The 26,096-nt window shown below is 50.5% G+C and overlaps 1 protein-coding gene across 3 annotated transcripts in view; it reads left to right on the top strand.

The window, feature by feature from the left end:
- Positions 1–1,690: 1,690 nt before the first annotated feature.
- Positions 1,691–26,096, top strand: part of smg1 (SMG1 nonsense mediated mRNA decay associated PI3K related kinase) — a 41,638-nt gene continuing 17,232 nt past the window's right edge. Inside the window, exons 1-40 of one of the 3 annotated variants that reach the window (XM_060045983.1) lie at positions 1,691–1,867; positions 2,888–3,048; positions 3,644–3,796; positions 5,472–5,608; positions 6,066–6,124; positions 6,707–6,920; positions 7,046–7,171; positions 7,725–7,797; positions 7,926–8,023; positions 8,328–8,501; positions 8,871–9,092; positions 9,179–9,280; positions 9,440–9,718; positions 11,010–11,140; positions 11,495–11,656; positions 12,051–12,169; positions 12,471–12,558; positions 12,971–13,072; positions 13,638–13,778; positions 14,150–14,385; positions 15,005–15,207; positions 15,807–15,968; positions 16,368–16,522; positions 16,807–16,955; positions 17,294–17,608; positions 17,996–18,140; positions 18,433–18,583; positions 19,116–19,236; positions 19,362–19,607; positions 20,493–20,644; positions 21,155–21,296; positions 21,436–21,580; positions 22,138–22,273; positions 22,823–23,041; positions 23,226–23,406; positions 23,590–23,751; positions 23,923–24,146; positions 24,308–24,462; positions 24,951–25,173; positions 25,372–25,618. In XM_060045983.1, coding sequence (XP_059901966.1) covers positions 1,851–1,867; positions 2,888–3,048; positions 3,644–3,796; positions 5,472–5,608; positions 6,066–6,124; positions 6,707–6,920; positions 7,046–7,171; positions 7,725–7,797; positions 7,926–8,023; positions 8,328–8,501; positions 8,871–9,092; positions 9,179–9,280; positions 9,440–9,718; positions 11,010–11,140; positions 11,495–11,656; positions 12,051–12,169; positions 12,471–12,558; positions 12,971–13,072; positions 13,638–13,778; positions 14,150–14,385; positions 15,005–15,207; positions 15,807–15,968; positions 16,368–16,522; positions 16,807–16,955; positions 17,294–17,608; positions 17,996–18,140; positions 18,433–18,583; positions 19,116–19,236; positions 19,362–19,607; positions 20,493–20,644; positions 21,155–21,296; positions 21,436–21,580; positions 22,138–22,273; positions 22,823–23,041; positions 23,226–23,406; positions 23,590–23,751; positions 23,923–24,146; positions 24,308–24,462; positions 24,951–25,173; positions 25,372–25,618 — 6,427 coding nt within the window. In that variant the 5' untranslated portion in view covers positions 1,691–1,850. Of the gene's footprint in view, positions 1,948–2,887; positions 3,049–3,643; positions 3,797–5,471; positions 5,609–6,065; positions 6,125–6,706; positions 6,921–7,045; positions 7,172–7,724; positions 7,798–7,925; positions 8,024–8,327; positions 8,502–8,870; positions 9,093–9,178; positions 9,281–9,439; positions 9,719–11,009; positions 11,141–11,494; positions 11,657–12,050; positions 12,170–12,470; positions 12,559–12,970; positions 13,073–13,637; positions 13,779–14,149; positions 14,386–15,004; positions 15,208–15,806; positions 15,969–16,367; positions 16,523–16,806; positions 16,956–17,293; positions 17,609–17,995; positions 18,141–18,432; positions 18,584–19,115; positions 19,237–19,361; positions 19,608–20,492; positions 20,645–21,154; positions 21,297–21,435; positions 21,581–22,137; positions 22,274–22,822; positions 23,042–23,225; positions 23,407–23,589; positions 23,752–23,922; positions 24,147–24,307; positions 24,463–24,950; positions 25,174–25,371; positions 25,619–26,096 lie in introns of all 3 variants that reach the window. The other 2 variants (XM_060045984.1, XM_060045982.1) reach the window with 2 other exon arrangements.

The raw sequence follows: 26,096 nt of genomic DNA, 5'->3' as shown, positions 1-26,096 counted from the left end.
CCCTGTGGCAGCCCTCCCCCAGCTCAGTCCTCAACCCTTCCCCCAGCAGCAGTTTGAACTGTCTGTAAATATTGCCGCTATCGCTGCACTCTACTCTGTCCTAACCTCATGACCGCCTCTGACAGCTTGGGTAACTCCATGGGCAAACCTCAGGGCAACCTTTCTCTTAACCTTGCGGCAGCTAAGACGCCACCGCTAAGACCTTTTACTGATAAGGAACTTAACATAAATATAAATGTCTTTCTTAAACTTTTTCTCCGCCTTAACCACTTTAACGACCCGACAGGAACGACTGAGTTATCAGTTCCTGTTCCGCTTGACTTATCATGACCTTTGATACTGTGAGCCGACCGAGCCTACTGTCAACTCTTTCTGGTCTTGGTATCACTGGGAGTACAGTACAGGTAGTTAGAATCTATAAGATAGTCCTACATGGTGTCTTTGAGGGATGAGGGGGAAACTGATTTGACATAAAGGTCATTCTCCTTTTGGTGCTATATACTTCCTCAATGGGATCTGTCACTGGCGCCAAAAGTCTTCTCCTTCTCTGAATGTATTGCAATACCCCTCAGACAACTCTGTTTGGGTGAAGTCCTGTCCCCTCAGCTGTACCTGTCTAAGACAGAGCTCCAACATATGAGGTCAACATATAAGGCCATCCAGCCAACAGAGCCTGCTTGACTTGATACCTGACCGAGGAGTCCATTCATGGTTCAGGCGCCGTCATTCGTGGCTGGACTACTACAGTGCTTTACTGGCCGGACTACCAAAGTGCACTGCTGCTAAACCTCAAGATTCAGAAGGCAGCAGTGTTTGGTGTTCAAACAAACTAAGCAAGCATGTGTCACTCTACATCTCACGCCAAAGGCTCCCCTTATAACCCAAGTTGATCTCTGTTTCGATTTGGCAAGTAGCACACAGGGAGGCTGATGTCACCGTCACTGTCCTGAAGTGGCCCCGCCCAGCTCAAGATGCAGACATATCTACCTAAATCTTGAAATGCATTTAGAAACACAGAGGTTTTAGTCGAAGGCCTTTTACCAGTCCATCTGTTCTTTTGGAGCTCTCTGGACTACACAGGGGGGCTACAGGGGCCTTGTATCAAACCAGAACTTGACTGAGGTCCTATTTTGGATTGTCAGGGTCACAAGTTCATACCTATAATTACCAGATCTGCTTTCTATTATTACAGGCATGAATGGTCTTAAAGGACATAAACTGCTCCAGTGAACAGAAGAAACAGTACCTTCACAGTTACCAGATACCAGATAACTTATCCAGTTGCAGGTACGTTGACAGTGGCCTTATCTTATATATTTTTTTTTTAACTGTCCATTTTATTTTGTGTTAGGTTATGTATCAATACGTTTAAGGGATAGTGGGCACACTCTTCTGAACACAAGCAGGGTTGGAAAACTCAATAAAATTGGCACAGATCTTTCCATTTTTTGTGTGTGTGTGTGTTTGTGTGTGTGTGTACGTGTTTGTGTGTGCGTGCGTGTGTGTGTGTGTGTGTGTGTGTGTGTGTGTGTGTGTGTGTGTGTGTGTGTGTGTGCGTGCGAGCGAGCGTGTATGTGTGTGTAAGTGTAAGCGTCAGTACCAGCAAGATACGTTGTTAAATTAAAAATACATCCTCAGCCATAGCCATACCCAACAGAGAGGGCGCTGTTATAAAAACCACGTTGTAAACTACCCTAAAAAAAAGAAGAATGAGTGGGTGTAAGAGAAAGGGGGAAAAGGCCGACTCCATACAAAACATTACTTTATATTCATGCGTATTCATAAACGTTAAGTTCACGTCTATTGGAATTAAGCTCCAAGAAGTACCGAGTTACCGCTGACAGCGGGTCATGCAGTTCTCTCTAAGGTAATGAGCCGTAAAGCCCCTGGGTCTCGGCTTAGCAGCGCCCACAAACTGCACCGAAATTGGAATGATTGGCAGCCCAGGTTGGTATTGCGCCATCGGCGAGTCTGTTTAAAATAGAACGGGGATTCGATCGGCCTAACGTCCCATAGCTTCATTTAGCTAGCATCGTTTAGCATGCATGTCTACCAGAGTGAACACGACCGTTTCATCTTCCAATATCATAACCACCCTCACGCAGTATTAATATTTAACAATCGTGGGTCTACACGAGTCAGACATCAGATATGTGAGCAGGATTTTTAGTCAGGGCTGGTCGTTTACATGCACCCTCTTTGTCAACCCAGCTGCCTCTCGATGTCACGTCCCCTCCTGTATTGATCATATCGATCATAGTTTCAGTTTTAAATGAAAACGTGTTTAAACTAGCCGTTGTTCCCATGGCGAGCTATCGGGAAGGCAGTCTGCATTTAGCTAATAGCCAGAGAGTAGCTAGCTGATATAACTAGCAGTGTAACTACTAGCCATTTTATGCGAGGTAGCCACACACCAAGGCATTTCATAATAGAGTTTTAATTGTAATTAACCATTTTGTGGAAAAAGACCACACACACTCATCGAGACAAAATGTTAAACCCGACCCGTTGTTGTCGTTTATTCACAATTTTGTAATCACTTCCGTTTGTGATTTTAGCTAACAGGCTATCAACTTTTGAAGCCACCCTTTCCCTCCAACCACACACACTTACTTCCGAAGCTACGTTCTGATTTTGCACATTGTCGTGTGAAAAGTGTACAGTTTGCACCGCTTCCTATGTAGTCATGACAGTAGTCATTCAGTCGCACAGGTGCTCTTATGCTCGCAAACCCACATGCCATGGATATAGAGGCCACATAGGCTACTACCACATTCTCTTCCTCACACGTTTGGTGTTGGTGTATCTACTATAAGGCTTTAGCCTAATCTCACATTTGGGCTGGTGTTTACCCATGTCAATATACATGCATGTCTCTACTTTTAAGACTTGACAGCGCCTCAGCCAGTCAGGAGGTTGTGAAAAACAGTGCTTCTCAAGACATTGGCCCAGCAGCCCTGTACAACGTGGTGCCCTCTGACAGCCCCGACTCTTTGCAGTTGCTACACAGCAATGCCTACGCAGCCACCGATTCACTTGATCGGGAGGGTGAGCAAAACAGTCCTTACAATGATAGGAAATGTCATGCATGCGTGTTAAATGTGTGTTTCTCCCCTCTATTGGCATTGATGAAGTCAATAGATTTGTAGTACTGTAAAATCCCATATCAACGATGTGAATAGACTGAAACCTATGCTTTGTTTTGCCATGTCTCACAAAACCCCAAATATCCCCATAATGACCAATCCTTTCAAGATTAACTACTAAAAAACAACACCATTACTGATATACCTAACAAAACCTATGATACTTTGTCCCCTAATGGCCGTCAGACATTGTGATGCGATGTACAAGCCCTTAACAGCATTTTAGAATTGGGGCATCATTTTGCATAAATTAGTTTATTGCTTTCTTTTTTTGGTGCTTTAAATGTATTTACCCTGGTAGAATCTGGTGAGATGCATGTCTAGCAAACACAACTGGTTGGACGGACAGTAGATGTTATTTAAGTGATTTAAACTGATCTTTATTTCAATATTGAACCAATATGATCGTCCTTATTCCCTCTCGGTTTTGAACGGTGAGGAATGAACCCAATAACCTGAGCCAGTGTTATCCTAATGCGTCCCTTGTCCTCTTCCAGGTGAACATGAAGCTGGTGGAGGTGGCTGTGATACTACATTTGGTTGGAAGCCGATGGGGCAAGAGTTGAGGCTCAATGACGTGAACGCGGATTTGACTCCTTTTCAGCATGGAAACCGTGCTTTAACTTCCAAGGACATGAGGAAATCACAGGGTAATGTGCTTTTAACTGACATGTATGAATATATTGAGGTGTTGAATAACTGATTTCTTATTTTATTATAACTGTTTAGTTATGTTTTTTCATGTGTATGTATATATTTTTAATGGCTCAGGCTTTTGTGGACAGCCTTCAAACTGGCCATTGGACTTTGCAATTATTAGGGATGCACCGATCCCACTTAAGTACAAATACAAGTACCGATATGAGTACTTAATAATAACGTTAGTTAAAAAATCCCGCCCCATTATTGCCATGGTTACGGCCTACAGCAGCTTTGTGTTATTTCTACAGTACCGTCGTTGTGTATGAGCGTTTTAGTGAGTGAGTCAAAGCGCCATGTACCATAGCGATATGCTATAGGTGGCACTGGTATTAAATAAATCGATGCTCAGACAAGGCTTTACCATCCACACACCGTAGCATGATGCTTTTATCTGTTCCGCGCCGTCAGTGCCCCTGTCCTCTCTAAACTGGGGACTTATTTCAGTAACGGTAAAGTAAACGGCATTGATTACTATGTTGATGATCCCATAGGACAAATTAACCGTGTAAAAAAGAAAACTTGTAATTTGACTTCAACATCCCGTTGCTTAAGTGATTTTGGGTGGCACAGTATCGGGTCAGGGTACTGGTGTCGGTGCATCCCTAGCCAATATAGGATGGGGCTAGGGCTGTAGTCAACCAAATAGAACGAGGAGTTTTGACGTTCTCGTGACTCTAATCTATCAAACCATGATTATTAAATCAGAAACTATGAAGCAATTAAAAGGACCAAGTGTCTAGCCAGCCTAATTTCTTTCTGGGGACTAAAGCACGCTAGAGCCTGTGTATAAAGATGTAGGGCTGGGCGTTATCAACCAAAAGTCATATCTCGATATCTTCAAGCAGAATATCGATATAAGATGATTATAGATATTTGTTGACGCAATAACATAGTTGCCGTTGCCGCACTCCAACTCGTAACTAGAGTTACGAAATAGCAGGCAGCAGTCGCGGTTTGAAACTGCTGTTGTTGGATAAAATATGCTGTACTTTCAACCTATATCGATGTTAACGATAGCATCTCGTTTCATATCTCGTTTAAAAGAATATCGATATGTTTCAAATAGCGATGTATCGCCCAGCCCTATGTAGATGTATCCATTCTGAACAGACGCCCATCCTTGGTGAGGAAGAGTATCCCCAAAGGGAGGGTGTTATTAAGGTGTGGGCAGTGTTAGGATTACACAACACATAGCACACTTGTCCAAATGTTACATGTTATTCTTATCCGACCACAAAACCATGTCCCCACGAGCATTATGTTTTTTTATTTATTGCCACTTATTAACTACTGCTTACTACCACTTACTGCTCCGTGCATGGTGGCCTGGTGCCCCTCCCCTCCCCGCCGCTGAAAGCTGGGGCTCCTTCAGAGTGCTTTTTTCTTTTAGTCACTAATTGACTCAACACTGCTCACTGGAATATCAAAACACTGGCATGTTGGTCTTTTCATTGTCAGGCCAGGTCTGTTTTTTAAACCTCTATGGTCTTTGTTTTCAGCCCTTTCCTTTTAGATTCAGTCCAGGCGCTTTAGCTTAAAGGCAACGGCGGTCTCTGTTATCAAACCGTGGTAACAGTCTCAACTAGTGCCACTAAATGTCTTCCTGTGTCTGTGTCCCCGCAGACCGAGGCATGCCTCACACAGAGGAGTCGCGACTGGCCAACCTGCTGCGCCGCGTTTCCCGTGAGGATGACCGGGAGCGCAGGCTGCTAACCCTCAAACAACTGAAGGAGTTCATCAGCCACAGTGAGAACAAAGGGGTGAGTTCAGCCACCTCGTCTGTGGTAAATCAACTTGATGGTTAAATCTCCCCTTATCCATTTTACATGACTCAGTGCCTTTTTTAAAGAGCCAGTTAAAAAAAATCTGTTTTGGGTTGAGAGTCTTAGGAAAGAGGGCGTGTTATCCACATGGTTGCAATTCAGAACTTTGATACTGGTTTTTTTTAAATACTTTTTTATAATGATGAATGTTGAGTACAAAATTCGCCACACACCTTAGCGTTATGCTATAGGTGTCCGGGAAGCTTAACCCTCACTCGGACGCAGACATTAAATAAAAAACGACGTACAATAATTGGAATACCATGATGTCTCCTGATGAGATGGATTTCTTGCTTTTTTAATAAGAAATGGGTTTATTGATAGGTGTACTTACTGGATTGGAATACAATGTTTGTTGATTACGCAGTTCTCTTTTAATACCTAATCATGACAGGCCCTGGTGAAACAGATGGAAACCACCTTGAGTACCCTGAATGAAGTGTTGAATGAAAGGTAAGAGATGGTACTATTAACATCCATGGAACCCAAGATAAAAACATTCGAATACCATTTGTGTTTGGGTCAAAGCTCTAGGCTAGGGGTGTTCAATATGACTGTTTCACATCTTGAACTATACGAATGTGTAGAGGATGAGCAGTATCGTGTTACTGTGATTCGCAATGAGCTGTGATTGTATTTTCACCGTATCGATATCGCACACCGCTAGCCGTGTGAAATGGAAGTGGATACTGAAACTAAAGGCCCTATGACGTAATGTTTGGTGAAAGATCCTCAGATGCGTGCAGCTGGGTTAATTGAATGCTAGGCTTACTTTATCACTGGATTTCACTGGAACAAGTTCTTACTTCTTTCCCTTGGTACTTTCCGTCATCTAGACTTGACGTTCATTAAATTGATAATTCTTCAGTTGCATATTGAAAGAAACAAATGTTAACAAATCAATTCTGGTGTGTTGTGGGCGGGCTCCTATCGTCTGAACAGCTCTGTCATGATCCAATGTTGCGTCTCCCATTCAGGGGACACGGACCCTCGTTAAAGTGGTAGCCCATATTGTTCCCCATCCCGTCTCTGCAGCAGCAAGCTGCTGTGGGAGATGAGGCAGGAGGCCGCGGCCTGCCTGGGCCTCCTGTGTGGAGCCATCAGCTACGAGGCCGAGCGCATCTTCAAGTGGCTCTTCCTGAAGTTCAGCGGCTCCAGCCGGGACGAGGTGAAGCTGCTGTACCTGATCGCCATGCAGCGGGGCCTGGAGGCGGCCGGGGAGAGGAAGGCCTTCACCCAGGTCATGCAGGTAGGACGACGTTGGCCTATCGTCTTTAAAGCCGCTGTGGGTTCCATTAGTGTCATTTGTTAGAACCTGCTCATTCAGGTCTGTCGTTCACACTCACTGGCTGATTATCTGGGTGCCTGTTTCAGCTTGTGATGAGCAGTCTGCAGTCCATCCTGGAGAACCTGGACACACCAGAGCTGCTGTGTCAGAGTGTCAAGTGCATTCTGCAGGTGGCCCGTGCCTACCCACACGTCTTCAGTACCAACTTCAGGGTGAGTAGCCTGCAGTGAGCTCTGTCCTCTGGGGATCTGAGCGCCCACATGCACGTTGGCATCCCTGGTTTATTAAATGTGGGGAAAATTGCAAAGTTATTGATGAGATTGCAGCTAGACTCCCTTGGAAATGCAACGTCTTTGAGCAGCCACCACAACACGTAGGATAACAATGTCCAGAGTGAGGAGCCTTAAGACCGACACCTGACATTCATCAGTTACAGCCGAAGCACAATTGTTCCTCTAGAGTTTGAGGTTCCTTGGGTGTGTAACATTATGACTGATGTTACAGCTGCTAACAGGAGTGATGAGACGCAGCCTCATCACTCCTGTTAGCACGAGGGGCGTTTCCTTTGGTTGATTCTACTTGCTTTTTAATCTAGCGTAGTCTTATATTTTGCGCCGTGCTCAAACTCCCCCACAAATGAATTAACCGGGTGCCAACCTGCGATACCCCCAAAGCATTCAGAATCGTTAGATGTTTCATTTAGATGCTATCCAGTGTAACACATCCCCTCAATGTATGGACTAACGGTGACTCCATCCTCTTCAGGACACGGTTGATATCCTGGTAGGCTGGCACATCGACCACACACAGAAGCAGTCGCTCACCACAAACGTCTCAGGTCCGTTGGTATTGTCCAATATGTTTTTATGGCACCCCGATCTTGGAACCATTAATGGTTACCATTAACTTAGTACTTTTTACTTGATGTAGTAGAAGATAACCCTTTTACTTGTGTCTGTGCCGTAGGCTGGCTGCAGAGTTTGGAGCAGTTCTGGGTTGCAGACCTCGCCTTCTCCACCACCTTGTTGGGGCAGTTCCTGGAGGACATGGAAGCCTATGCAGAGGTGAAACAGCGTTATCTTCTGCAAGCACCAGCTGTTTTATAGGCCACTATTAATTCTGATCCATAAGGTTTCAGTTTTTCTGTAGGGGTTGTATTTAAATCCACTTAGTATAAAAGCTTTCTAAATAGATTTTCCTATATCACCGTTTAGTATAAAAGCTTTTTGGTGCGTATGTTTTTGTACGGCTGGCCGAAATATTCAAATGAACCAAATAATCCTTCAGAAAACGACAACATTATTAAAATATCTCAGGAGCACTGTGATCCGTCCCAGTCAGTGTGAGGTATATCTCCTCTCCCCCCAGGACCTGAGCCACGTGGGCTCTGGGGAGGCCCCGGACGAGGACGTCCCCCCGCCCACGGTGTCCCTCCCCAAGCTGGCTGCGCTGCTGCGCGTGTTCAGCACGGTGGTGCGCAGCATCGGGGGCCGCTTCAGCCCCACGCGGGGCCCGCCCATCACCCAGGAATACGTGTCCGACGTAAGGACGCCCACCCCTCTGAGGGCGGGGAGGACCGCACACCAGACGCTGAACTCTAAACCAACGACTAAGTTACAGAGTTAGAGGGCCAAACTGTTACCTGAGGCCAGATCCATTCTGTAACAAGCAGGCCTGTGTTTGAGTGGCCCTACATGTGTCGATGTGGCGTTAACGGTTAACTGACGGTGGAGCAAGGAAGAAAAGAAAAGCTCAACTCTGAGCCCTGAATGGGAACATAACTCAGTCAGAGGGGGGGAAACAGACAAATTATCATTTTTAACGTTGATGCTTGTTGCTGGATGCTGACCCAGCCGGTAGCGACTGCCTTCCCACTGACCTCTCCTCCGTTCCCCCCCCCCCCCCGTTCAGATCCTCAACAGGGTGTTGTCCTGCGTCAGCACCGCCCGGCAGGTGCTGTTCTCCGAGGCGGTGCTCACGGCGGGGAACGAGTGCGTGAGCGTGCTCCTGGTCAGCCTGGAGCCCTCGGCCCCGCTGACGGAGGTGGTGCTGGCCTACGGCCTGGACCAGCTCGCCGCCTGCCACGGCTGTGGGCTGGACTACAGCCTCGCCGTGCTGGGCCTCCTCACCCTGGTGAGGACGGGGACGTACCCTCAAGGCCCTTGGAGCTGGGGATCCAGACATTACCGAATCGAGTCCTGAACTTGCCTGTTTTGCAGATTGTGGACCAGATCAACACCAGGTTACCCGTGTCATTTGTGGAGAAACTGTTGGCACCAAACTCTCAACTGTTGGAGCTTCGCTTCCACCGGGAGAAAGAGGTGAGTCCGGCCCTCTCTAAGCTTCTCTTATAACGCCGTTTCAATCATGTGAATAAAGAAGTCGATTCCTTGCAGAGCCACGTTTTCCTCCTTTCCTGTCAAACGTACGACTAGATCACTCGAGGTTTAATTTTGCGCGTTTTCTTTTTGTCTTTGCAGGTGATGGCTGCCACGCACGGCGTGTACCAGGCGCTGCTGAGCCTGAAGAACATCCCTACCCTGGAGGCAGCCTACAAGCTGGTGCTGGGAGAGATGTCCTGCGGCGTGGACAGCCTCCTCGCCCCGCTGGAGGACGGCCCCGCCCCGTCCCCCTCCACTGACATCCAGCACCCTGCCTTCGCCTCTGTGCTCCTGCCCCCAGAGAGGGCCGAGCTCACCCTCATCTTCGACCTCGGCGCCCTCACTACCATCGGCAACACCAAGAACTCCCTCATCGGGGTAAGACGCGCTCGCTTTTCACTTGAGGCTGCAGTAGGGAAGATTGGAGAGCTGTAAAGAGAGAGGGTAGAAAGGGCTCGATTTTGAAAGTGTGTGTGTGTGTGTGTGTGTGTGTGTGTGTGTGTGTGTGTGTGTGTGTGTGTGTGTGTGTGTGTGTGTGTGTGTGTGTGTGTGTGTGTGTGTGTGTGTGTGTGTGTGTGTGTGTGTGTGTGTCGAGATTGTTTGTCGAACACATGGTTTGTCAATCCCAGGCAAACATACAGTGTCATCACTTCTCTACCACGTTAGCGATCCACTGCCAGACACTGTCTTAGTGTATCACTATTAGCTCATGGAGGGCTACGGAATTTCAAAGAGAACTCCACACAATTTGTAGCTTTTCAATCTAACCTTCAGCCCCATTTTTAAATGGCTACATATAGAGTGCAGCTTTGTATGTTGGTTAGTCGAATAGTGTCTCGGTGAAATGGGAAGTAATGGAAGACTATCGATGCATTGCATTAAAAACAACCATTAAATCATCGCTCTCAGCTGTTTTCCAATACAAGAGACTGCTGCTTCTTACCCGTGTTGTAAATTATGTTTAAATGAATGCGGTCTACAACATTGAACTCGCAAAGAGTAGAAAATGTTGAGGGTGATTTGAAGGTTCCCCTTTCTTCAGCATGTGAACACACAGCTTTTATTGGCTCATGCACACTGCTCTTACTGTCCCACTGAGAGGACCTCTGCCTTGAGTCTTTCTTAGCTTCGATGTTCAACAGATAGGACTAGGGAGGCACCGAATATTCGGCCACCGAAAATGTTCGGCTGAAAATGGCCCAAAACATAATTTTCGGTTTCGGCCGAAGGAGTAAAAAAGCCGAAAAAAATACACCGATCATTTTATCTTTGATTAAAAATATATGTATGTATGTGTATGTATGTATGTATACATGTGTAATTTTTTTATTTATTGAAAAGCAAGACAAAAAAGTTTAAAAAGGACATTTAATTGTTTGATTTATGCAATGGTGAATAATAAAAACAAAATGAATGAAAAACAGCAAAAGCCACATTCGGTATTCGCTTTCGGCTTTCGGCCAACTGTTTCAATATATTCGGTTTCGGCCAAGAACTTTCATCTCGGTGCATCCCTAGATAGGACTGATATCTTTTCACTCTTTACCTTCTGTCTTTTTTTACTCTTCAAGCTGTCCTTTATCTATTTTATCCGTGATCAGTTCTTATTATTTTATTGCACTTGTTCAAACGTGTCATCCCTAACCTTACTACCTTCTGTGGTTTTTAGATGTGGGCTCTGTCTCCCACAGTGTTTGCTTTGCTCAGTCAGAACCTGCCCCTGGTTCACTGTGAGCTGGCCGTCCACTACCCAGCGGTCCAGTACTCTGTGTTGTACACGCTCTATTCCCACTGCACAAGGTAACCCTCTATTACACACACACTCGTTAAAACAAATGAGACATTATTCCTGCACTGTGTACCTCTTCGACTGCAGCCGTTCAATAGACACAAAATTCCTTTATCTGTGCTAGAAAATGTCTCGAGAGGGAAACGTGCACGTCTACTATTTATTTCCAGTAATTGTAGTCTCAAACTTCCATAGCTTGAGTCACAAAGCATACATTTTTTGTGGCAATGGTAAATATTTGAACAACTATTAACAACACGGTAATAGTTTAGAAACGAATGACGAGCCAAGTATCGGTATTCAAAGGTTCCTGGCGATATGTGGAGCTCTGCAAACACTCTGTGCGTCTTGCTGATTGTCTGCAGGCACGACCACTTCATCTCAGCCAGCCTGTCCACCTCATCCCCGTCCCTGTTCGACGGGGCCGTCATCAGCACCGTCACCACGGCGACAAAGAAACACTTCAGCACCCTCCTGAGCCTTCTGGGCTCCCTGTTGTCCAAGGAGCATCTCTACCCAGAGGCCAGGTATATACGCACAACTCGCAGTGTTCAGGGTATGCATGGTCATATTCATTCAGCTAACAGAATAGAACAGTCATAGAAGAGGTCTTTTGAGAACACGTTTTGACTGTACCTTATTAAAGTCCATATTGTACAAGTCATGTTCAACCGGTGCCGTGTTGACTGCCCTGTTCACTAAAAGTCACGTGATGTTCTGAATGTAGTGCGCATGATCGATTACTGGTAGAAGTTTGTCTCATCTTTAAAAATTTGGAAATTACGACACACATTCCCACTAAATCAGTTAGGCCATACCTTGCTATCGGGCATAGAAGCTTCTTTTTCACTTAAAAAAACATTTAAAATGAACTGCCAATCTATTGTCAATCTGAGCCTTGTATTTATTTGCCGTGTTTAGGAAGCTCTTGCTAACTTGGGCCCAGGAGATTTCTTTGCTGATGAAGAAAACTGACACCTATGCGCCCCTGTTCTCATTGAACTCCTTCCACAAGTTCTGCAAAGGCGTGCTGGCCAACGGTAAGCTCAATGCACAACATGAAAGGAGGGCTATGGTATTTTCGGCTTTTGTGAATTGATAAAGATATTGATGGCATCGCTTAATACTGAGTTGATGAATAAACCCTGACGCTCAAAATGTGCAGTCGTACAGATCTTAAAAATGACAATGAAGTTACACTTTCAAAGACCTGTGTTGTCTGGATGCAGTGGCATCGCTCTGCCCGTTGTCGCGCTCGACAAAGTATATTCAATGTATTAGAAATTGGGAGTGTTGGTCTTTTTTACGAATGTTTCCTCCCCTCTCCATGCGTCTGGACAGCTCTGAATGATGAACCCACTGTCTGCCTCCAGAGCTGCAACAGTCTGCAGGTTCTCTCTGCATCCCTGTCCACTGAATTACTACAGCGGTACACAAAGACTCACTGTCATTCACACTGTCACTCACACTGTCACTCACACACTGTCACTCACACACTGTCACTCACACACTGTCACTCACATACTGACACTGTCACACTGTCACACTGTCACTCACACTGTCGTACACAATCTCACGGTCGCACGCACACATACTGTCGCATGCACACATACTGTCGAGCACTCTGTCACGCACATATGTCGCACACACACACACACACACACACACACACTCCGTCCCCCACATACTGACTTCCTGATTGACAAAGAAGATATCATTTCATTTAATTTCAGGTCTGATTGACCTCCTATGTGTGTGGCTGCTGTAATAGCCTATGCACCCAGCTCTTTATTGTGGAAGTGGTTCTAGCCGAGGTGGTGTGACTGTGCTTCGTTCCCCAGGTGTGTGGATGTGTGCAGAGTCCAGCTGGTTCACTCCATGGTCCGGGTGAGGCAGGCCTACGGCAAGCTGCTCAGGACCATCCCCCTGAGTGTGGCCCTCGGGTAATATGTTACACACACAGTCAGGAGCGTTTCCATGACCTGTGGCCATTTCATTCCACCACCCATTCATTCGATATGTTTGCCAGACTGATATCCCACCTCAATTATAAGTTATGTGTGTGTGCTAGGGCTTTGGTTGAGTCCATAGAACACATACTATTGTATTTCTCTGTAAGGGTGTTCTATATGCTACAGAATCACAGATGCAATTACGTTTCTCCTTTACTTCTGTCGGTTTTATTTTTCTGCCGCATTAACTTTGTTGTAATGCCAATTTCATAAGACAGCGCATATATCAGATGGGTGTACACGGTGTGGGGTAATTTAAGTGTGTAGCCCTCGATCAGGGTCTTAAAGCGCAAAGAACAAGTGAGACCTCCCATAATAAACATAAGGACTCCTTAAGGGTGCCACGAGGTAGCAAAGCACCAAACCGTTTTAGTCCAATCAATACGTAGTGTCCATCGAAGGGTAGAGTTGCTGGCCAATGGGGGCAGAGGGTTGATTTTGGAGCTTTGTTCAATGTTCCTGATGTTTTGTGTATTTCTTCTTTCTTTTCACGTAGTAACCACAGCCACCCAGAGATGGGGGAGATCTCCATGACCATCCGTCGCCACATGGGGCGCTCCCCGAGTGGCGCGCTGCACCCGCAGGACTTCAGCGACATCATCAGCTTCATCCTGTACGGAGCCGTGCACCGCGGGGGGTGAGCACAGAGCTGCAGGCCGAGGTCCTCCTCGAGTGTGACGTGTTTGGAGGATGTTGAGGATGGCGGTGCGCTCTTGACGGCAAACTATCAGGCAGAACTGTCCAGGCGTCTTTGCAGAAACGATGGGATTCTTCTTCTATGGGAGATAAGGCTTCAGATCGGTCGTGGCCAAAGAGGCCCAGGTAGCTTGGTACCCCCCGGGGACTTGGGAAGAGGGCCTCTAGTGTTTACCACGGTTAGAGGAGGTTAGATTTGAACCGCCTTTCAGTTGGGCGGAGGGAGGGAGCTCGAGGTACAAAGAGAATGTACACAAAAGCATCCGATATGAAGTGGTTGCATAATAATTGTGTGCGTGTCGGTCTCCGCAGTAAGGACCCGTGGCTGGAGCGTCTGTACCACAGCTGCCAGCGGCTGGAGAAGCGTGCGGGGGAGGCCCCGCCCCCGGCCGCCGGCGGGGGCGGGGCCGGGGGCGTGCCCCGCGGCCTGCTGAAGACGGAGGTGGTGCTGTGGCAGTGGGCCGTGTGGGAGGCGGCGCAGTTCACCGTCCTCTCCAAGCTGCGCACGCCACTGGGCCGAGCGCAGGACACCTTCCAGACCATCGAAGGTGAGGGAGGGCGGGGGGGAGGAGCCGATACTGAGGGGCAGAACGTCCCCTGACTTACACCCCGGGGTGAAGAGTTAGAGCGGGGAAACTGAAGCGTTTCATGCCAATAAATGTCTGTTAAGTCATTATCTCGCTACTGTAACGCAATGGTGATTGAGCCCACATGCAGCTCTGTGATTGTTCTGAACAGGGTGTCCAAACTGTTTGTAAAAGTTGCAGTTAATCGCCAAAATTGTCACCAAAGAGCAAAACAGAAATCTTCTTTGCTACTCTCAAGATATTGGATAATTTGTATAAGACGAAATACTACTAAGAAGAATGAACAGGTCTGATAAAACTTTAAGCTCTATACTAGTAGGAAGGGTTGGCTAAGAAAACAACAGCAGTTGGATAGAGTCTATCCATAATTTGCCGCAGAATAAAATTCATTCCCAATCCTAAATTTTTTCAAAAAGTACAAACTGGGGTCATGATGTCGGTATCAAAATGATCTGGTTCACATATCACCGCCCACGCACAGAGAGCGTTTAAACACCCACAGAGGCGTCTCCCTCAGAGCTCTGTTCTGCAGTAACCAAACCGTGTTTCTGACTGGCTGGTCCTGTTCCCTGCGTCTCAGCCATCATCCGGAGCCTGGCGGCCCACAGCCTGAACCCGGAGCAGACGGAGCTGGGCGCGTGGAGCGGCGCCGGCGGGGACAGCGAGGGCCACCACTCCAACCAGCTGCGGCTCACGCTCCTGCTGCAGTTCCTGGAGAACCTGGAGAAGCTCATGTACAACGCCTACGAGGGCTGCGCCAACGCACTCACCGCCCCGCCCAAGGTGCGTCCGCCTGCCGCTCCCCCCCCCCCCCCCCCACACACACTGTGGTTAGGCTTATGAAGTCCGAAAAACAAACGGCCATTTCCTCCTCGTGTCTTGATACACGATTGAAAATATTGATTTTGACCGTCACTGGACATAAATCTGCTATGAGGTATTGGCATTATCTGTCATTCCACCCATTTGTGTGTGTGTGTGTGTGTGTGTGTGTGTGTGTGTGTGTGTGTGTGTGTGTGTGTGTGTGTGTGTGTGTGTGTGTGTGTGTGTGTGTGTGTGTGTGTGTGTGTGTGTGTGTGTGTGTGTGTGTGTGTGTGTGTGTGTGTGTGTGTGTGTGTGTGTGTCCAACACAAAACAACTCGCATAGATGTGCCGGTTAGTCTTAGTCAATCAGAACACCACGTTACAGTCCTTCTTCAGATGGTTCATAACATTGGAGTGAGCTGAGTGATGGTGGTATATCATCTCACTGTGTCCCTCCCTCCTCAGGGTATGGGGTTAGGGTTAATACCACGTTACAGTCCTTCTTCAGATGGTTCGTTCACATCAGAGTGAGCTGAGTGACGGTGGTACATCATCTCACTGTGTCACTCCCTCCTCAGGGTATACGGACGTTCTTCTACACTAACCGCCAGACGTGCCAGGACTGGCTGACCCGGATCCGGCTGGCGCTGATGAGGGTGGGGCTGCTCTCGGGCCAGCCCGCCGTCACCGTGCGCCACGGCTTCGACCTGATGACGGAGATCAAGAACAGCAACACCCAGGTACGTGGGGCACGGAGCTGGGACCAACGCATTCAAAGGTGCCTGTAGGTTCCATTATGAGAGTTGTAAAGAGAGAGGGAGGATTAAGGGTGGGTACCCAAACAGGTCTGCTCCCTCCCTCTCTGTTTCTCGGCCAATGAGAAGTGTTGCATTTTACACAATCTGTGATTGACAGACAAATGTACTCCCCCAAATCAATTTGGTAAAATACGCATTCAAAACACATTTGTCTCATTTTGAGGCTAGGGCCGTCAACTTGAAAACATTTGGATCGCTGTAGCATTCCTAACAAATGACACTCAAACAATTCTCTTAAATCCAACCTCCCCTTTCTCACTGTTGCTTTCGTGTGGACATTAAGTGTTCCTGGTTGACCCCCGCCCCCCCTCTCTCGCTCAGGGCCCAGAGCTGGAGGTGCCCTTGATGATGCTGGTCGAGGCTCTGTGCGAGCTGCGCTGTCCCGAGGCCATCCAAGGCCTGGCCGCCTGGAACCTCTGCAACACGGGCAAGAGCCTGGCCTGGCTGTCCTCCGTGGCCCTGCAGGCCGAGGGACGGTAAGGGCCCCAGGGTGCCTGCTGCTTAACGGGTGTCATTGGAGGACAAACACGGGGGTGATGGATTATGGATCTGCTTCTTTCTGTACCATGGGCCTGTTGCAGTAGCTCAGCGTAGTTCAAACGTAGTCTGGTTATAACGTAAGGGTTTACTTAAGAGGGGTTGACCCATCACTAGAACCCGGTCGTGGAGGACGGGTTGTCCCCAGGGTACTGAGGCGGTTGAGCCCCTCACCTTCCACCCTCCTCAGCGTTCTTTGTGCTGTGTGTTCTCTGTGCCGTAGCTTTGAGAGGGCGGCGGTGGAGTACCAGGAGCAGCTGACGGCCGTCACGGGGACGGACTGCTCCATCCTGGGCTCTGAGCGCCTGCTGAAGCTGTCCTCCTCCAGTGGCAGCAGTGGGGCGGTGTCCAGCCCCAAGCACACGGGCAACGGTCGCTACACAAAACCATACTCACTGCACTACAATAAGCCCTTAGCGATTATCAGATGCAGACAATTTCTAGAAGTGCTGATGATCTATGATCAGAACGCGTCCTTAGCAGCGGCCGGTTAATGGGTAGCAGCAGTATGTTGTACAGAAATAACCGACCGCTAACGCTGTGAGTGGTGATTCTGAATCTAGTATGTAACAAACATGGACTGATTACCTGTTTGGTGACGGGAAAGCAGAACGCTATCGATGCTGTGTGGTCTAGAAGAACATGGCTATCTTTTCTTTGCGTCGGGTCGGTCTGTGTGTTGAACCTATTCATTTCATCGGTCCGCGCAGGCGAGGGCAGGAAGACGGTGCTGCTGAAGGCCACGGAGTGCTCCTCGGAGGTGCTCAGCTTCCTGGCCAACAAGGCGTGCCAGTGCTACGTGGCCCTGTGCGACTGGCCCTCGGTGCAGGAGTGGCAGGCCAGCGTCCAGGCCCTCAAGAAGAACTCCTCGCCGACCGGGGTGCACCTCAAGATGGACTTCAACTACATCCAGGCCCTCAGCCACTTCGAGGACGGGGACTTTGAGCAATGCGGTGCCCAGCTGGAGCTCCTGCCCGGCGAGGACTGCAGCCTGCTCAGCGCCACCGGCGCCAAGGACAAGCTGGGTAACTACCCCCCCGTCTCTCCGCCGCTGGACACCGCCCTGCACACGGCTGGCAGGGGTCCACTTTTGTTTTGTGGGTGGCACATTTTAGTCTGAAAGAAGCCGTTCCGCGTGGTCACTGTTCTGTATTGTATACTCTTTTCAGATATTAGGACGAGTTTGAACACATAGGTCAGTTTGAGTCGTGTGTGTGTATTATGTAGTTAGCGACCCGAACCCCAACCCTAGGAGGCGTCAATGTGGGTGATCTCAGTGCCCCCCCCCACCCCTTCCTCCTAATCATCTTTCTTCTTCTTCTTCCTTTAGTCGCCATAGTTCACTAGTATGCGTTCCCCTGCTCTGTGTCTATCCCGTCTGACTGGGGGGTGTCTGTCCGTGCTGGGGTCAGATCTGAAGCGCCTGCTGCCCTCGGTGCTGAGCCTGGACCCCTCGGAGCTCCAGAAGGCCATCGAGGTGCAGCTCCTCCGCAGTGCCGTCAGCGCCATGAGCGTCGCCAGCAGCCCGCCGGAGCACAAGGCCACGCAGAGCACCGAGTAAGGACCGGCGTCACACAGCCCCCCCGGCCGCGTCACGTGACCCGCCGCTCCGTCAGTCTATCCCCCACGAGTGTAGAGAAGTATCCTAACCAGAGGTTACCTTGAAAGGCATTATCGTTATTAAGACAAACATTAAGTAGCCTACGTTCCCGCTACGGTACCGCTCTGCGCCGTACCGAAGCGCCCCGAGTCTCGATGCGCGTCCGCTTTGGTTCTCAGCGTGACCGTGTCGCCTTGGACCGAGGCGTCCTCCACCGTGTCCCTGACGGGTTCCCTCGCTGCCCCGCAGGACGCTGGTCCGCTACCTGAAGCAGACGGCGCGCATCACCCTGGGCCCGCTGCGCCTCTCCACCCTGACGCTGGCCAGCGGCCTCCCCAGCGTGTCCACCCTGCAGCTGCACTGCATCACCGCCCTGGACAGCACCCTCACCGGACACCAGGTGAGCGCCCCTCTCCCCTCCCCCCCCACCCCCACCCGGGGAGGGTGACTGTCTGTGTCTGGAGGATGACGGTCTGTGTCTGTCCCCCTGTTGCTCCGCAGGACTGTGTGATCCCTCTCTCTCTCCCTCTCTCTCCCCAGTGGAGGATGACTGTCTGTGTCTGTCCTCCAGTTGCTCCGTAGGACTGTGTGATCCCTCTCTCTCTCTCTCTCTCTCTATCCCCAGTGGAGGATGACGGTCTGTGTCTGTGTCTGTCCTCCAGTTGCTCCGTAGGACTGTGTGATCCCTCTCTCTCTCTCTCTCTCTCTCTCTCTCTCTCTCTCTCTCTCTCTCTCTCTCTCTCTCTCTCTCTCTCTCTCTCTCTCTCTCTCTCTCTCTCTCTCTCTCTCTCTCTCTCTCTCTCTCTCTCTCTCTCTCTCTCTCTCTCTCTCTCTCTCTCTCTCTCTCTCTCTCTCTCTCTCTCTCTCCCTCTCCCTCCCCCCAGTGGAGGATGACGGTCTGTGTCTGTGTCTGTCCTCCTGTTGCTCCGCAGGACTGTGTGATCCCTCTGGACAGCGAGGCCCTGAGCTCCTGTAAGCAGCATGACGTGCAGCCCTGGCTCCAGGCCCTGCGCTACACGGTGTTCCAGAGGCGGCTGCTGCTCAAGCTCAAAGGTAGGAGGGAAGCACAACGCGTACAGCCATCTTTGTGTTGGAAACTCAATGTAGGTCTTTAAACGTTTGAGTCTTCCTACAACCGAGCCCATATCAACCGTGTTTTGACCCCCCCGTCGATCCAGGGTCCTCCGCAGCCATCGATGGCCACTTCATGGAGCTGTGTCTCGTGGCCGTCAAGTTCGCCCGCAAACAGGGCAACGTCGCCCTGGCAACCCGGCTGCTCAGCCAGTGCAGCGACCCGGACGCGGCGGCGGGGGCGGACGAGGAGCTGGCCTCCTCCTTCAGGGGCCTGAGCCTGGAGGGCGCGGCCGTGGAGAGGTGGGGGCCCGAGCTGCAGATGGAGAAGGCCAAGGTGCTCTACACGGCAGGTGAGGGGGAGGAGCTAATCCGGTGGGAGACGGGGCGGTCGCGGATCCTGATTACCTCTCCAGTGTGTGCAGCGGTGTGGATATCACCAGATGCTTCCTAAATGAGTCGACGCAGTATTGGATGGAATATGAAATGGAAGTCACTAGGGATCGACCGATACCGTTTTTTTAGGGCCGATACCGATACCGATATTTTTTCATCAGCCTTAGCCGATACGCCGATACACCGATACAGACTTTCTTGAGCGTTTTTATTATTTTTTTTTTTTTTAAAGAAACATTTATTGAACTTCAATATAAAAAACAATATTTAACAAATAGTAAAAACAGGTGAAGTAGAACAAGTAAGAACAAGTAGATGAACAATATTTAACAAATAGTAAAAACAGGTGAGGTAGAACAAGTAAGAACAAGTAGATGAACAATATTTAACAAATATTAAAAACAGGTGAGGTAGAACAAGTTAAAAAAAAATAAAAAATCGGCGAAAATCAGCCGCGTATCGGCCGATACCGATACACGTAAAAAAACGCGAATATCGGTCGATCCCTAGAAGTCACCCATATCCAGTAATTCACTAATGCACGCATGAAATGTGAAGAGATGTGCATGTATATTTCATGTGTTCATTTATTTAGCAGGCGCTTTTATCCAAAGCGACTTGCATTAAGTACATTTGTCAGAAAGAGAAGTTGGTAAGGATGTTCATCGAAACAACTGCCACACTTAAACAAATGTTAGGTTAACCTATTCCCTGTACACAACAAAGATGGCTACCCAATGAGCAGTACTATGTATTTAAGCGACCCTGTGGTCCTCGCGTCGGCAGGGACCTCGATTGCGTCCAGCTTCCCTTCACCACCTCCCCCTTCTCCCCCGTCCCAGGCCAGTCGGTGTCGGCCATGGTGGCCCTGAGCTCGTGTGCGCTCTCCTACGGCCACCTGGGGAAGTGTGAGCCGGCCGCCTGCCGCTCGGTCCTCAACCTGTGCAAGTGGCTCCTGGTGGACTGGAAGGACTTGACCCCGCAGCTCAAACAGGCAAGGACTCAAGGACTCAAGAGCCCAGCGTGATGAGAGGAAGGCATACGGAGGCATGCCTTCATGCATCCACCTTTTAAAGGCGTTTGTTCGCTTGTGTCCATTAGGAATACTTTTTTACTTTGAATTGACCGGGCCTCAAGCAAGAACCAACTCACACATTAGTTCTGGTATCGTTTAGACTCTCGTCTAGGCTGGTTCTGCAAGTTACACACGGTTGATACTGCTTCTTCTTAACTTGACGTACAAACACAATATCCCAACGGTGGAATTCAGCACGTTTATGTATAATATAAAGCATTTTAATCCTGTACTTGCGGGCGTTGACTGAAGTGGTACACTCGTTGTTGTTATACTTTATATAATAAAAGGACATGTGCAAACGAAGGAGGGGTGCGTTAACACCCCTCGCGGTGGGTTTTTGACTTTCTCTCCCTGCTTTGTTTTTAAACGTCCTGCCTCCATCCTCGTCCATCGTCCTCCCCCCTGTGATCCGTCGGCTCGGTCTAGGTGGTGAACAACACGTGTGGCGTCAACAGCACCACCGGCGCAGCGACGGGCGCCGCGTCGCTCCTCAGCCGCAACATCGCCGCCCTGCTGGCCCTGCCCCTGGGCGAGCCGACCGCCTCCCGCATCACCCCCGAGAGCACAGGTCACACATCTACACATCTCTCCCGCTGCCCTTGCTGTCGGTCATGTGTGCCGTGATCGAACGCACGCAGACGGTTCATGGAGCTTGGATTGGCTTTGCTCGACGTCATTCCTCCGTCTTTCTTCTCTGGTCCCTCCAGTGAGCGTCGGCGTTGGCGAGGCAGACTTCGTCCTCGGCCAGCTCTACCAGCTCTCCACCAGCCTGGCTCCAGAGATGGCCAAGTCCTGGGCCGCCCTGGCCAGCTGGGCCTACCGCTGGGGACGGAAGGTGGTGGACAACGCCAGGTCAGTACGCGTGTGACTGGTGCAAAGGGAAATGATAGAAACCACTCTTTGTTCACAAGGTTGCAGTGGCCGGGGATGGGTACGTTTTGCCGTCCAAACGACCCTTTTATGAACTGAACCAAAGCGGTCAAACTACACAAACGGTCACAACATATTAGAAGTCCCCTTTATAAATATATTTGGTGGTAGGGAAGTGACATTTAAGTGAAATGGGTGAAATCTTACTGTATTGTATACGTGTATTTATGAAGCCATTGTTACACATACATTGTTGTTCTGGAATTAAGCATACAGTTTAAATCATTAAGTGATCAAGTATTGCTTCATAATATTTTGGTGAATTAAACATTTCTTTCTGTTCAAGCTTAGTGAAATGGCGTTAGGTAAAGGGCATCTAACAGTATTTGATCTTGTATACAAACAATCTCTAAACGATATCATTGCATTATCTCGGAGGAACGTGCTGAATGCGATGGTGGGTCTTTTGCGTTGGGTCTTCCTCCGTCCGTGCGTGGCTCTCTGACACTCTGCTGGCTGTACCTGGTCCCGCCCCACAGCCAAGGGGAGGGGGTACCTCTGCTGCCCGGGGAGAGGAAGGAGATCGAGGAGCTGCTGCCCGACGCCAGCGAGGAGGACAAGAACCTCATCTTCAGCATCCTCGGACAGGCCATGTGCCGGCAGGCTGGCGTACAGGTCGGCGCTCTCATGGTTTCATGCATCCCAGAATGTACTCGTGTACTGAATACATCCCAGAATGTACCTGTGTGATGAATACATCCCAGAATGTACCTGTGTAATGAATACATCCCAGAATGTACCTGTGTAATGAATACATCCCAGAATGTACTCGTGTAATGAATACATCCCAGAATGTACTCGTGTAATGAATACATCCCAGAATGTACTCGTCCAATGTATACATCCTAGTACGTACTTACATAATGAATACATCCTCAAATGTAGTCGTCTACTGAATCCATCCTAGGATGTCCTTGTGTTAGCCCTAAAGGAGGGGGCTAGCCCATGTCCGCGGGGGCTAACGGCGGCGGGGGGGCTGGCTAACGGCGGGGGGGGGCTGGCTAACGGCGGGGGGGGGCTGGCTAACGGCGGGGGGGGGCTGGCTAACGGCGGGGGGGGGCTGGCTAACGGCGGGGGGGGGCGGCTAACGGCGGGGGGCTAACGGCGGGGGGCTAACGGCGGGGGGTTAACGGCGGCGGGCTAACGGCGGCGGGCTTGTTCCAGGACGAGGACCTGGCGCTGCAGCAGGAGGACGAGGAGGACGACCTGGTGGACGTCATCTGGAGGCAGCTGCTGGCCTCCTGCCCCTGGCTGGGGGAGGCGGGCCCGGCCGTCACCGAGGGCCTGGTCCGGGTCTGGAGGAGGGTGGCGGACCGCATCTTCAGCCTGTACCGCGTGGCCTGCACCGCCTACTTCACCTTCCTCAAGCTCAACGCCGGGAAGGTGAGTCCTGTCCCGGTGGGCGTCGACCGGGTCCGAGGAGTGGTGCCCCCCTGATAGTGACACGCTCATACCCACACCAGTCAGAGGAAAACGGGCAGATGTTTTAGCTTGAGGGCCGATCTTGCGTTAGGTTTTGATTTTCTTTTTTTGTTAGACAAAGTCGCCATTTTGTTTCTGTGTTCAGCTCCCCGTCAACGAGGACGACCCCAAGCTCCTGCGGTCCAGCGACGCCTGCAAGCAGAGCAACGACGACATGATCGTCATGGCGACGCTGCGGCTGCTGCGGCTGCTGGTGAAGCACGGCAGCGAGCTGAGGGACGGCCTGGAGCTGGGCCTGGCCTCCACGCCCACCGCTCCCTGGAGGGGTACGCGCACGCACACACACACACACACACACACACACACACACACACACACACACACACACACACACACACACACACACACACACACACACACACACACACACACACACACACACACACACACACACACACACACCGAGACGTGCACACAAGTTCCTAAGCGCCCCCCCCCCCCCCCCCCAGGAATCATCCCCCAGCTGTTCTCGCGCCTCAACCACCCCGAAGTCTACATCAGACAGAGCATCTGCAGCCTGCTCTGCCGCGTGGCCCAGGACTCCCCCCACCTCATCCTGTACCCCGCCATCGTGGGCTCGCTGTCCCTGGGGGGCGACGCCCAGAGCACCGGTAGGCCCCGCCCCCTGTCCCCCGCTCCTCTACCGCTTCGAGAGGGTTCCGCTTTTATTTTACCGCTGTAATAAAGTATCTTTGAGTTTCTTGAGTAGCACTATATCAAATATTACTACTATTTATCGTCTATTACAATGAGCTGATGCTCTCTGGCTCGCCCTCCCTCAGGGGGAAAGCTCCCGTCCGGCCTCACCCCGTTCCTGGGGGTCATGGCGGTGGAGGGCGAGGAGGAGCCCAGCCTGCCCACCTCCCAGGAGAGCTCCGGGGGCGGCGAGGGCAGCGGGGAGGACCTGGGCGCGCTGTGCTCCAGCCTGGACCAGGCCATGATGCAGGACTGCTACAGCAAGATCGTGGAGAAGCTGGCCTCGGCCAACCCCACCATGGTGGTGCAGGTATACCCACACACACACGGTGGTGCCCTTCAACCGGAGCCGACGGCGGACAGTCAGAGTACGATAGTTTTGAACCAGTTTCTGGTGGAGTGCAGTGACCCAGTAGGCTCCGTGCTGTGGGTGTGGCCGTCTAAGGCCTTGTGGTGCTCGTCCCCCCCCAGGTGCAGCTGCTGGTGAGCGAGCTGCGCAGGGTGACCCTCCTCTGGGACGAGCTGTGGCTGGGCGTGCTGCAGCAGCAGCACCTGCACGTGCTGCGCCGGGTCCAACAGCTGGAGGAGGAGGTCAAGAGGGTCCAGAACAACAACACGCTGCGCAAGTGAGTGACCGAGGAGCGCCTGTGAGGATGGTATCGGACCGGCGGTCCAGCGGGACCATCAGAGACTAGCTCGGTGGAATGGAGCACTGTGCTGAGTGCGGAACGCATCTCATCGGGACTTGTAGAACAATCTTATTTGCCCAAAAGGCGGAGTGCTCCTCCCTTGAAGGTGAAGTATTATACCACCAGCTTCGGTGATTAGCCGTTACAAGCCGTTTTGAAAATCGGCCTCTTTTGACATCCCAGGTGGGCGTGTCCACCTAGATGTGTGCTGGATAGATCAGTCTACAGCCTACCCAGTGGACCGTAGCAATCTATGCTCATCTATCCGTCACACATCTAGGTGGACACGCCCACCAACGGCGTGTGATGACTAATCCCACTCTCACCTGGTGGTATAATACGTCACCTTTTTAAAGCAGCGGTTAAACCCGCTGAACCCTTAATGTGGACTATGACTGGAGGCTCACCGCTGCGTCCTTCCCCAGGGACGAGAAGCTGGCCATCATGCGGGAGAAGCACTCGGCGCTGATGCGCCCGGTGGTGTTCGCCCTGGAGCACGTGTGCAGCATCACGGCGGCGCCCGCCGAGACGCCCCACGAGACCTGGTTCCAGCAGACCTACCGGGACGCCATCGGCAACGCCCTGGAGCGGCTGCAAAGCCCCAACAACCCCGCCAACCCCGCCAGCAGCTGGGCGCCCTTCAAGCAGGTAGCGAGACGACACTGACCCCCAAATAAGAAATACGGTCCCCCTCCACTGGAAGGAGACACGGGCATCTACGCACAGTTCATGGACTTCACTCCGTAGTATCAATCGTTTTTACGGTGCAAATAAAAACAATAAAGTGTCAGTGATGCGTATAAGATTGACGGCGGTTAAGACAAACTCCTGGCCTTTGCGTCGTAGATCATGCTGAGCCTCCAGCAGCGCTCCCAGAAGAGGGCCAGCTACCTGCTGCACCTCAACGAGATCAGCCCGCGGCTGGCCTCCATGGCGGCCACGGAGATCGCCATGCCGGGGGAGGTGTCGGCCACGGACGCCATCACCATCCAGAGCGTGGGCCACACCATCACCATCCTGCCCACCAAGACCAAGCCCAAGAAGCTCTTCTTCCTGGGCTCGGACGGACGCAACTACCCCTACCTGTTCAAAGGTGGGTGTCCCCGTGAAGTGTAACGGCACCACATTCTGCTGGGGAAGGCTTCTGCTTTGGTTACCCGTCGTTCATTATACGCACCAAACATCACAGCAAACCAACCGATATAGGACGTTTATATTTACATTTAGGATACTTGGCATAAGGTTTTCTCCAAAGCGACGTACAATAAGTACATTTTGTCTGGAGAAAGAAACCACAATATATCGTAGTCGGCACAGCAAGGATGTTGATGGAAACAAGTGCCAAGCAAGGTTAACCATCCCCCTTATTGAACAGACATAGGTGGGGTTAGATGCTACGCAATGCTAAGTGCGGTTGTGAAAGGACGGACAACATACAATAACTGCATGCTTAGTTTGCACTAAGTGTGTTATGGGAGGTACCATTTGTACCAAGTGGTTTGGTTTGTGCAATGAGTAGGAGCGGCTCTCTGCCACGGCCGCTCAGACCCTTCTCCCGCCCCCCCCCCCCC

This window comes from Gadus macrocephalus, chromosome 2 (genome assembly GCF_031168955.1).
Source record: "Gadus macrocephalus chromosome 2, ASM3116895v1".
Lineage (NCBI taxonomy): Eukaryota > Metazoa > Chordata > Actinopteri > Gadiformes > Gadidae > Gadus > Gadus macrocephalus.
Note: the sequence above shows the minus strand (reverse complement) of the source record. Positions and strands in the feature narration are given on the sequence as shown.